The sequence below is a fragment of the Aotus nancymaae genome, unplaced genomic scaffold, assembly GCF_030222135.1.
Source record: "Aotus nancymaae isolate 86718 unplaced genomic scaffold, 86718_ANA_hifiasm-v0.15.2.pri h1tg000077l, whole genome shotgun sequence".
Classification (NCBI taxonomy): domain Eukaryota; kingdom Metazoa; phylum Chordata; class Mammalia; order Primates; family Aotidae; genus Aotus; species Aotus nancymaae.
In genome coordinates this window covers 16,479,725-16,492,375 of record NW_026988492.1, presented here as the reverse complement: position 1 = coordinate 16,492,375, position 12,651 = coordinate 16,479,725, and the positions used below count along the sequence as shown (strand labels likewise).

Below are 12,651 nucleotides of genomic sequence, written 5' to 3'. Positions count from 1 at the left end.
TACTTCTAACTTTTGTCACTGAATATTTGGCAATTGGCTTGGCAAATTAATGCAGTCAAAAGGGTGATAATTGCTGGAATCTTTAAAAAATTCAGCTACCTCTGATTAATGTTATATATATCATCTGTTCTTAGACAATATCTGTAAAATCTCTATTAGATTGTTAAAAGGATATTATTGATAAATACTATTTTTGATGTTTATCAATATTTTGTATGTGAGCATAAATTTGTTTACTAAACTTAATAAGAAATTGACTGTGCAAGTAGACTAAAACGATCGGCTTTTTACAAAATGACCTCATGGTTTATACAGCTGAAAGACCGCCTCACTGGAAATCAAGAGACCGAGGCTCCTCTGTTCCTTACCCATATGACCTTAGCTAAGTTATTTACCACTGAAGTTGTTTCAATAGCAGAATAATGAGAAGATGTGAAGAGAGTAGTATTTCTTTCAGTGGTCCATGAATATAATACAAATTACTTAATTTTTATTATAATTTCTGTAATAATATAGGAAATATTTTGTTATGAAGATAAAACTTCTCTTTTGCCCTGAAAACCTGCAAACAAAGAGAGTTTCAGGGAATAAGAGATAGATTTTTTTTTGTTAGTTTAGTTTTTTCTGAAATAACTTCCAAGGATGTGTTACTGTGGCTCTCCAAGAAATAACTGTTTTTAAGAAAGGCTGCATTTACCGAATTTAAGTTGACAGAAATGATTTATAGTGTTCTTTTTATTCTCAAATGTCCTGGGTTCTATGTCAAATCACAGTCTTAAATATACTCTTTATTCTTGGCTTGGTTCTTTTGGTGTTTTCTAAATGAAGCAATGCTGCATGTTAATGCTTGTTTTTGTTGTTGCAGACCGATAATAAATACACTTGGATTGATAAGTGGAGGGTGAGGTACACTAACTGGGCTGCCGACGAGCCCAAATTGAAATCAGCATGTGTTTATCTGGATCTTGATAGCTACTGGAAGACAGCACATTGCAATGAAAGTTTTTACTTTCTCTGCAAAAAATCAGATGGTAATTGAATATATAAAAACAATCAGGGGACCTGAAATTCTCTGAATAAGCTACGGCATACCACTGTTGATATTATTAAACAGTAATGTGTCTTGGATAGTTAAGAATAATATACAACATACTTTCTCACCTAACAAAAGACTATCTTGACTATAAACCAATATACATCGATCAAAACAATGGAGATAAACATTTTCTTTATTTCTAGAGTTTATTTGCTCCTTAATAAATCTCTGAATGTTTATTATCGAAGTTTTCCTCAGAATCTATAATGACAGATTCCCCAGGAAATTCTGGTTACTTTTGGTGTTGACCACACATCTATATCAAAGGAATTTTGTCAGAATACATGTAGATTCATCAGAGTCATGATGAACACCATACTAGAATTCTAAATATAGCATTTAGTTATATCCCAGGTGCTATTAATAGCTAAGAAAGGATTGTAGGGATTAGGATCCCAGAAAAGGAAAACTGACTTAAAAAAAGGAAGTCACTTTGCAAATTACTTTGTGGTGACTTTTAAAAAACTTACCTTTGCAGTTATCTATAGATCTATAGTCTTAACTCTGAATGTAGTGGGCTGCCACTATATCATAGCACATTCTAGTGAAATATATTTAAAGTGCAAAACATTGATAAAGGAAACCCAATAATAAGAATGGTGATCCAAATGATAACTATTGGAAGGTATTTAAATATAAAGATCAATTTTTGTAGCTGCTAATACATTATGCTACATACTACAGAAGCTTCAGGTTTTTCTGTATTTAAAATGTGTTTTTATTAACAGAAATCCCTGCTACTGAACCCCCACAACTGCCTGGCAGATGTCCGGAGTCAGATCACACAGCATGGATTCCTTTCCATGGTCACTGTTACTATATCGAGTCCTCATATACAAGGAACTGGGGCCAAGCTTCTCTGGATTGTCTTCGAATGGGTGAGTGCCACATTTCCTGAAGGAAAACTCCATAATCATCTATTCTGGGGTCCATAGACATGAATGACACTATATATCGAACATAGAAAGAATGTAAAACTCTGTTTATATTTTTAATGATTTATTTTCTAACAGAGTGGCCAATATCATGCTTCCCAAATGTAATCTCTAAGTTTGTAGCCTCAAATTTTGGAGGATTCAGGTAGAAAAGAGCAATTTGCTGAACATAGCTTTCTTCCTTTCAGACTTCATGTTCTAAATGGTTAGGATTCTCATTCTCAGTTATTCCAAGTGCTGTTCTCATCCCTTATCACTGATACGCTTAAGTTTTATAAGTATCCAGGAACCATTTTGTTTTATCATTAATAGAGAATTATTTTGATCTAGTTATTGTTTTTGTGACGATAAATAAAACTTAGACACTACAAAGAAGAATGATTTTTCCCCCTGAAGTAAAAAATGTCAAATAAAGCTTATTTTTAGGGTACATTTCAAAGCCATGTAGTTAATTCCCATTAAATATTTTACTGAATTGTTTTTACTTCATGTTTTTAATGCCCTAACTCAAGAGTTCATGCAACAATGGTATGCACAGGTTATAGCCTCTTTTCCTCCAGGTTCTTTCAAAATTCAGCCTTGACTTTTGACTTTAAATTCTGAGTTAGATGAAGTTTGCTTTGTCAGTTTTTGATTCATGTACTTTGGGGCCTTGTTGTTAGGTACATATGTGTCTATACTTATGACATCTTCCTGATATGTTAAAAATTGTTTCACGATGAAATATCTTTATTGTCTCTAGCAATAATTTTTATTGAAAAGCCTATTTTATCTAATATTTGTGTAGCCACTCCAGCTCTTTTTTGGCTATTGTTTGCTTAGCATATCTTTTTCCATGCTTTTACTTTTAATCTATTTGTGTCTTTGAATCTTTACTTTTAACCTATTTGTGTCTTTGAATCTCAGGTGTCTTTTTTAGATAGCACATAGTTGAATCTTTCTGATTAATTAATTTTCATTCTGCCAATCTCTGTTGTTTGCTTGGAGTGTTTACTCCATTTACATTTAATGTAATTACAGATAGGTAGGATTTATATCTGCCATTTTGCCATTTCTTTTCTGTATGTCTTGTGGTTCCCTTATTCCTCAATGACTGCCTTCTTTTGTATTAAATAGAGAATTTCTTGTGTACCATTTTAATTTTCTTTTTGTTTTATTTTGAGACCGAGTCTCACTCTGTTGCCCAGACTGGAGTGCACCTGTGCGATCCTGGTTCACTGCAACCTCTGCCTCCCAGGTTCAAGCAATTCTCCTGTCTCAGCTTCCCAAGTAGTTGGGACTACAGGCATGTGCCACCATGTCTGGCTAATTTTTGTATTTTTAGTAGAGACAGGGTTTCACCATATTGGTCAGGGTGGTCTCAAACTCCTGACCTCAGGTGATCACCTGCCTTGGCCTCCTGAATTGCAGGGATTACAGGCATGAGCCACTGCAGTTAACCTCCATTTAAACTTTCTTGTTGTTTCTTTTACTATATATTGTTTGATTATTTTCTTATTGGTTGCCCTAGGGATTACAACTAACATGTTAATTTACAAAAATCTAGTTCATATTAATATACAATTAATTTTAATAGTGTACAAAAACTTTGCTGTTAAGTAGCTCCATTCCCTCTGCCTTCCTTTGTGCTGTTATTGGCAGACAAAAACAACTTAATCCATTGCATACCCACAAGCACCAATTTACAAGTATTGTTTTATGCAGTTATCTTTAAATTAGAAAAGATAAAGAAGAGTTATACATAAAAAGTACATTTAAACTATTTTCCTTTACTGATGTTTCCTTTACTGATGCTCTTTATTTCTTTGTGTTGATTTGAGTTACTGTTGAGGGTCCTTTTATTTCCACCAGAAGTATTTTCTTCAGTACCATTTTGTTTAGAAATGTCTGACTTTTTCCTTCATTTTTGTAGGATGCTTTGTTCAATAGAAAATTCCTGCTTGACAGTCATTTTCTTTCGTCTTTTTCAGTATGTAAACTGACACTTTCTGGACTCCATGGTTTCTGATGAGAAATTAGTGTTAAGATCCCTGTACATGAGACCCTTCTCTTTCACAGATTTCAAGACCCTCTGTCTTTTGATAGTTTTACTGTGATGTGTAGACATGTAGAGCTACATGTGGTAGGTGTAGATTGCTTTAAGTGCCTATAACTAATTAAGTCTCCCAGATTTTGCAGAGGATCTATCTCTTTGTTGGGATGTGCCTGTAATGTTTGTCCAAGCAGTAACAAACTGCCTTAGCTTTCACTTCCTGCTTGTGTAGTGCTTCAAGGTCAGCCATATGTGAGAACTTAGGACCTTCTCAGGTCTTTCTCAGACATGCACATAGCCTTGGGCATAGGCACACTTCCATGCATGTCTGTAGCCTTCTAGATTCCCCAGAATTTGTCAATGCTTTTTTTTTTGAGACAGAGTCTTGCTCTGTCTCCAGGCTGGAGTGCAGTGGCGTGATCTCAGCTCACTGCAACCTCCACCTTCAGGTTCAAGCGATTCTGCTATCTCAGCTCCTGAGTAGCTGGTATTACAGGTGTAAGCCACCATGCCTAGCTAATTTTTTTGTGTTTTTAGCAGAGATGGGGTTTCACCATGTTGGTCAGGCTAGTCTCCAACTCCTGACCTTGTGATCTGCCTGCCTCAGCCTCCCAAAGTGCTGGGATTACAGGCACGAGCCACTGCACCTGGCTGAATTTGTCATTGCTTTTTAAAGTCTCCTATGAACATCTCCTTCTCCAGCATTTTATTTTGAGTTGTTCAATTAGCTTGTTGTTTGCCCCAATGATTATCACTGCCTTAGATGGCTACAATGTTAGACAATTGCCGCTCATAGTTTTTTACAAACACTTGAAGGGAAAAGTCTGTTTGCACTAACTGAGCTCTGAATCAGGTCAAATAAAGACAAGCTTTACAAGGGGGGTTTTCTAGGGAACTGTAAGACAGACAGGTCAAGTAATGGAGATTCTCTGAGAATGGAGCTGGGAAATAGCTCCAACCCCATTTTAGCCTCCTATGCCTTCTAGGCTGCTGGTTTTCACTGTGGTTGTGGGCCTGTTGGTTTTTATAGCTACCACAGAACTAGGAAGAAGGCAAAGGGATTAGGACAAGTGAAAACACTATAAAACTCACTATTATTACCAAGACTCAGTCATTTTTCTTGCATAAGTACCTCTTGGATATTGCAAGCCTTTGATTAATTTTCAGCATTCCGAAACAGTGGATTTAGAATTTTCCAGTGTTCTGATTGGTTTTATAGAAAAACATTTTTTTTCAGAAGAACTTATTCTGCATTTCTGAGGATGCCACCTCTTGCCTTCTTTGAACTTTTGTAATTAAAAAATGTTTCTTCCTATTGCTAAGTATTTTTCTGAAAAAAAATTACAGTGAATATGTAGAAACTTTGTTTTCCATTTTAGATGACTCTTTTCTGGTAGATTAAATGAATGCTTGTCGTTCTCCTTGTCAAAATAGGAGTCACAATCATTTTGAAATGGCTGTTTTTGAAATATATTTAACATGGATGATGTAGTCATGCAGTGAACACAAGGCAATAATTCAGATCTCAGTAATACAGGATGTAGGCACGTGGTTAGGTGTGGACCCTCAAGGTTCAGAAAATCTGAATCATACCATGATTCTGCCCTCTGCTAGTGTTAGGATCTTGGCAAATTACTTATCTTCTGTGCTTTAGTTTCCTTATCTGTAAAATGGGGCAATAATGGTAGGTATTTAATGAAGTGATCGTAAAAATTTAATGGGATAAAGCTTGTAAATTCCAATGCAAAAGGTTCAGCATGAAATGCCTAAAAGATATTAGTTACGGCCGGCTGCAGTGGCTCACGCCTATAATCCCAGTACTTTGGAAGGCTGAGGTGGGCAGACCACAAGGTCAGAAGATCAAGACCATCCTGGCCAACATAGTGAAACCCCATCTCTAGTAAAAAATAAAAAAAAATCAGCCAGGCATGATGGTGTGTTCCTGTAGCGCCAGCTACTTGGGAGGCTGAGGCAGGAGAATTGCTTGAATCCAGGAGGTGGAGGCTGCAGTGAGTCAAGATCATGCCACTGCACTCCAGCCTGGTGACAGTGTGAGAGTCTGTTTCAAAAAATAATAATAATAATAAAATATATATATACACACACATACACACATATATATGTTATTTAAAAATTAGAGATTTTTACTCTAAAATTTAATGCTGACAATCTAATGTGGGTGGTCACTTCCATAGCCAACTAACTGTTCTTCCTGCTTTATCTCCTTGCTTTGAATGGTCTTATACCTAACAACTGGATTCCAATAATAACTAATATTAGGCCATTCTTAAGTGGAGAATCTAGCTGATGTGTATAGAACTAGTCAAAGCAAGGAGATGGGTTATTACTGCATCATTCAGCTGCCTGAAAACAACTAAGTGTTCTTTATCACCACATTGCCCTTAATACCAGTCTCCTGCCTTCTGCAATGAGACCTAACCCATGTCTTTTTTTTTTTTTTTTTTTTTCGCCAATGGACCAGGTTGGTGCTACACTCCAGCCAAACTAAGCTATCTCTGTTCCTGAAGATGTTCTATGCTTCCCTTTCTCTTTGTCTTTCCTCTTATTACATGTTTTTCCTGGAATTATTTTTTATCCTTTTTACTTGAAATCCTGTTCTTCTCTCTACTTAAATTCTGTTTCCTTTATCCACCCTTTTAGCTGCTTCACCAAGAATGCATATTTGACATGTCCATAGCATATTGTAGTTAATTTCTCTTCTATAATATTTCTTTGTTTCTTTGTATTCTTTTTTTTTTTCTTTGAGACACCCAGGCTGGAGTGCAGTGGCAGGATCTCGGCTCACTGCAACCACTGTCTCCTGGGTTCAACAGATTCTCCCTTCTCAGCCTCCCAAGTAGCTGGGATTACAGGCACCCACCATCATGCCCAGCTAATTTTTGTATTTTAGTAGAAATGGGGTTTCACCATGTTGGGCAAGCTGGTCTTGAACTCCTGACCTCAGGTGATCTGCCCGCCTCAGCCTCCCAAAGTGCTAGGATCCACCGAGCCTGGCCTCTTTGTACTCTTATTACCGCCCACTGAACCATAACTTTCCTAAGACATATTCTACATCCTACTAATCTCTGAATATCCTGCAGGAACTAGTTCAGTGCTTGTGCTCCAGTGATGCTAATGATGCTTAAAAACACATTTCAGAATGAAAACTAAAATTCTGAGCAGACAAACATCTGCCCTTTGAAATTCTTCCCCTTAAGTGGAGATGTTAGGTTGATTCTTGTTGCTCTTAATAGCGGTGCTGTTTACAAAAATATTTTCAGCTACTTAAATGTGCAGCTATCATATTTATCCTCTTATGCTTTTCAGGTTCCTCTCTGGCTTCCATTGAAAGTGCTGCAGAATCCAGTTTTCTGTCATATCGGGTTGAGCCACTTAAAAGTAAAACCGATTTTTGGATAGGATTGTTCAGAAATATTCAAGGTAATTTTTGCAGTATGCTTATTTAATCACAAATATCCTAAAATGTTGTATGTAAAACAAGGTTTAATTTCCAAAATGTGTTGCCTTAAAAAATGATTAATTCATGAAGAATTTGAAAATTCGAACTCATATTTTTATTTAAGAACCGAAACTTAAAATGACTTTCATATCATGTTATCCTCAAAGTTGCTAATTAAAAATATCTTTTGATTGCACTCCAGCCTGGGTAACAAGAGCAAAACTCTGTCTCAAAAAGAAAAAAAAAAAAAAACTTAAAAAAAAAAAATCTTTTCTAGCTAAGATAATTTAAGAAGCTTTAAAAAGCATTTTCTATGTTTTTGTGGGGCGGGGGGGGCGGAATCGCTAAGGAAGGATAAGTATATATATTTGTATTAATTAGAAATACATTTTCAACTAAAGCTATATAGTAAACCTACTTCCCTTCCCTGTAGTAATTAGTCATTATAGTCTTGCCTGTTAAGTCTGATCATAAATGACTATTGATTCTAGTATAAAAGAATATGCCTCGAAATTTTGCACAAATGGGCTTAACTTATTTTAAGATGGTTTATATTTAACTTGTATGTTTATTGGTTTTATTCGATGATCAGGAACGTGGCTGTGGATAAATAACAGTCCAGTTTCCTTTGTCAACTGGAACACAGGAGATCCCTCCAATGAACGGAATGACTGTGTAGGTTTACAGGCATCTTCTGGGTTTTGGAGTAACGCTCACTGTTCTTCCTACAAGGGATTCATTTGTAAAAGACCAAAAGGTAAGTAAGAAGTTTGTTGCATAGTGCATATCACTGGCCGCCATTTCTTTCAAATAGTACAATACCAGGTATGGAATCATAATGTGATTATGACGCCATTGTAAGCTTTCTCCTTTTATGCGTGAAAAATCCATTCTGCCGTTGTAGTCCATTACTGTCTGCAGCTCTGCATGAGCAAGAGCCTCTCCCCGTCTGCTTAGTTGTTGTAATGATTTTCGCTTATTGATGCATTTGTAATGGGATATCTGAAGGATTTGCCAAGCTGCAAACAGTCGGGGGAGCCCATCTACAAAGCCTTATTGCACGAGGAAAAAGGTGGTAAAGCCAGTACCAGCCCAAACCAGACGAGGGCAGGGTTCTGGAGAGGGACCAGAATTGACTGTGGAATGAGTCATGTCAGCTTAATTCAGTCTCCTTTTAAGATGGAATGCGAGAGCATGAAAGGAATGGGATCCGGGAATTGATGGTGTTGAATGCTCACAAGGTGTCTCTATCTGGAATTTAAAAATATTTTGTTTTCATGCCATGTCACCTAATATCCCTCCCAGGAAATTACTGATTAGATAATAGATTTCTTTCTTTCTTTTTTTTTTTTTTTTTGATACGGAGTCTCACTCTGTCTCCAGGCTGGAGTGCAGTGGCACTATCTTGGCTCACTGCAACCTCCGCCTCCTGGGTTCAAGCGATCCTCCTGCCTCAGCCTCCTGAGTAGCTGGGATTATAGGCATGCGCCACCACACCCAGCTAATTTTTGCATTTTTAGTAGAGATGGGGTAGACTTTACTGTTTTAGAATTTGGCAAGTTGTTAGCCTTCTTTAACTGTTCTAAGACACCACACCCTCTGGTGCAATGTTGGAATCTTTTTTTTTTTTGAGACAGAGTCTCCCTCTGTTGCCCAGGCTGGAGTGCAGTGGCATGATCTTGGCCCACTGCAACCTCCGTCTCCCGGATTCAAGTGATTCTCCTGCTTCAGCCCCCTCAAGTAGCTGGGATTGCAGGCATGTGCCACCAAGCCTGGCTAAGTTTTGTATTTTTAGTAGAGATGGAGTTTCACCATATTGACCAGGCTGGTCTTGAACTCCTGACCTCAGGTGATCCACCCACCTTGGCCTCCCAAAGTGCTGGGATTACAGAGGTGACCCACTACACCTGGCTGGAGTCTTATTTGACTTTTCATTCGAATGGTTTGTATCATCTTAGGCTTCAGTGGGCTAATTTCAAAACTCCTAACCTCTAATGTTTTACTTATGGGTAGATTGGATAGATTTAAAGGGTGAGTATCAGTTGCTGAAATACAACTTGGGGAATCACATTTCCAGATCTTCTAATGTAGTCAAAGTCACCATACAGCCATAGGAGGCTGCGTTAGCTTAGACAGACAGACAGATGATACGTAGGTAGGTAGATACACAGGTAAAGATACGTGTCTTCTTTTCTACCAGTATTTTTATCTGTATCACATAATATCATATATTGTATCAACATGGACCAAATGTGGAGGATTCCATGTATTTGTGAACCAAATAATATTTGCTATTTACATGCAGTTATTCTGGGTTTTTATAAATATTTAATTTTTTTCATAGTTATTGATGCCAAACCTACTCATGAATTACTTACAACAAAAGGTAAGACTATTGCAAAATTTCGAGTTCTATGTTAGTAATACATCCATACTGTTTGTTTTAAAAGGCGTAATAATCCCTTCCAACTCCCCCGCTCATTCAGTAGAATTTGCTTAACTATCCTTTGTCACCAACCTACTTTGAATAATACCTCAGAAAAAGAGGCATCGAAGTCAGGTGGCTGTTTTTACTGTAAGCAGTTACTGAAGGCATTTTTGTTGTTGTTGTTTGGTTACAAACAGCTGCCTTGAACCCACAGGAGATTTCTCTCAAGAGTCTCTGTGGGTTTTTTTCTTTTCTTACCAATTTTTTTTTGTTTGAATTTTTATAGACCACTTGAAGTAGGTAACTTATCCCATTTCACCCATTTTATTGGCTGCTTGAAAAAAAATGAAAGTGAGATTTATGGCTTGCTTGTAACCTTATTAACGTCACGAGTGCTATTTGCTTAGTAATTATATCTGTGAGTTCAAGTTTCCACTATTATTTTCTCTTTCTGTTCATTTTTTCATTTTCTTTTAGTTATCATCATCGTTATCATTACTAATCTATTTATCGTTTTACACTGTGTTTGTAAGCAGCCTTAAATTATTTTGACATAAGGTACATATATATATGTAGGAAAACATTGATTAGCTAGCCCACTGCTACATAGATGGATTATTTTTGCACCTGAATCATCGTTTTAACATTCTGAATAATCCTCTCTACCATAGGGACTCTTGTTTTCACATCTTTCATTTCTGTTTGACAAATGTCACTTAAAAGAATATTTTTACATTTTAGTTTTTCAACAAGCAAAGTTCTCCATAGCATTCAACCCTCTGCCTCCTTCCAGCTTTTCCCTAATGATTTTATTTATTTATAGCTGACCCAAGAAAGATAGACCCTTCCAAACCGTCTTCCAACGTGGCCGGAGTAGTCATTGTGATCCTCCTGGTTTTAATGGGTGCAGGCCTTGCTGCCTATTTCTTTTACAAGAAAAGACGCGTGCAGCTACCTCAAGAGGGCGCCTTTGAAAACACTCTGTATTTTAACAGTCAGTTAAGCCCAGGAACTAGTGATACGAAAGATCTCGTGGGTAACGTTGAACAGAATGAACACGCGCTCATCTAGTATCTCAATGTGATTCTGAGATGCTTGAATTTCATAAAATTGTAACTGAAATTTAAAATGTTTAGTTTGATGTGATTGTTTCCTTTAAAATGAGCACTGAATTGTACTTGTCTGTCCTTTTTTAATTTGCCTAATTGAAGAAATAATTGCTTGTTTTCTAGCCTGGCAAGATGTTTTCACAAAAGAGGGATAATAATGCTGATTACTACCTTTTAAAATATCTTAGGTAAATACACAGCACTACAGCACCAAAATCTAAGCATTAGTGATGCGTAGCTGATGTCAGCCTCCTGTGGTTTTTAAGCACTCTAGAAACAATGAAGCTTCTTGGCATATTTTAAGGTGCCCCAAAGATGTGTTACCTATTAAATTGTAACTCAGCAAGTAAAGACCATTTGAAAAATCAGGTACAAATAGCCTCAAGTGGCATAAAAATGTAGTTAGTTTTCTCTTCTATCAGTTTTTATTTCCACTCCAATTACTTAGAATTTTATCTGCACATGTGCAGAAGAATAAGGCAGCAGAGAAGCTTGTTTCCCACCAAGAGAGTTTTACAGGCTGAGTGTTCCAAATGTGTTCTTTGTCCTGATATATGTATATCAGAAATACAAGGATGTGAAATAAAAATGTAAATTTGCATAACTGGATGTACTTAGATAATGTGAAATAAACATTAAAGACAAGGTCTATTTTTAATAGATTTGCATTTTGGTGGTCTTAGTATAAATTTGCTTTTAAATGAGATGTATTTATCCACTCACTTTACACTTTAACTTCACGCTTATGATGTTATTCATAGAGAAATTCTTTAAATGAAACTTCAGCTGGTTTGAAAAGGGGTGTTGCTAAAATGCTGTATGTAAAAGGAATTTTTTACCCATAATGATTTTACCAGATCTTCCCCTATAACGTGGACTCAATCAGAATTCAACCATCAAAGCCACTAGTACTGAGAATCAGAATTCTAAATATTCCTTTCTCTCTTTAACGATTTCTTTTAACTTCACAATTTTGCCTTAAAGTTTGAGGTATATTGTGAAATATTTGGGAGACTTTACGTCTGGATTAGTCCATTTTCATGCTGCTGATAAAGACATACCCAAGACTGGGTAATTTATAAAGAAAGAGCTTTAGTGGATTCACAGTTCCACGTGGCTGGAGAGGCCTCACAATCATGGTGGAAGGCAAAAGACACATCTTCCATGGTGGCAGACAAGAGAGGAAAACGAGAAGCAAGTGAAAGCGGTTTCCCTCATAAAACCATCACATCTCCTGAGACTAACTCTCTACCATGAAAACAATATGGGGGAAACTGCCCCATGATTAAATTATCTTCTACTGGGTTCCTCCCACAACACATGGGAATTACAGGAGCTACAACTGAAGATGCGATTTGAGTGGAGACACGGCCAAACCATATCAACATCTCACATAGGCACCACACTGCCAGCTCACCTTTACTTTTTTATGAGATTGCCCACGAGCGGCAGTTCTTTACCTGGAATCACTGGAGGAGACTCCTTGGATAGCATTAAGGGGTCTGGGAAGGCCTCCAAATTGCAGGGCAAAATGTTGTGTTTGTTTTGTGCCTTTATTTTTCTGGAAAGAAAATAGCTAGATTCTCAAGAA

At 36.9% G+C, this 12,651-nt stretch overlaps 1 protein-coding gene across 1 annotated transcript in view; it reads left to right on the top strand.

Moving 5' to 3' along the window:
* MRC1 (mannose receptor C-type 1) overlaps positions 1-11,722 on the top strand; it is a 104,511-nt gene extending 92,789 nt beyond the window's left edge. The window contains exons 25-30 of the mRNA XM_064368391.1: positions 866-1,031; positions 1,825-1,974; positions 7,391-7,504; positions 8,116-8,280; positions 9,868-9,909; positions 10,775-11,722. Of these exons, the coding sequence (XP_064224461.1) occupies positions 866-1,031; positions 1,825-1,974; positions 7,391-7,504; positions 8,116-8,280; positions 9,868-9,909; positions 10,775-11,022 (885 nt within the window). The 3' untranslated portion in view covers positions 11,023-11,722. The remainder of the gene's footprint in view (positions 1-865; positions 1,032-1,824; positions 1,975-7,390; positions 7,505-8,115; positions 8,281-9,867; positions 9,910-10,774) is intronic.
* Positions 11,723-12,651: the final 929 nt, after the last annotated feature.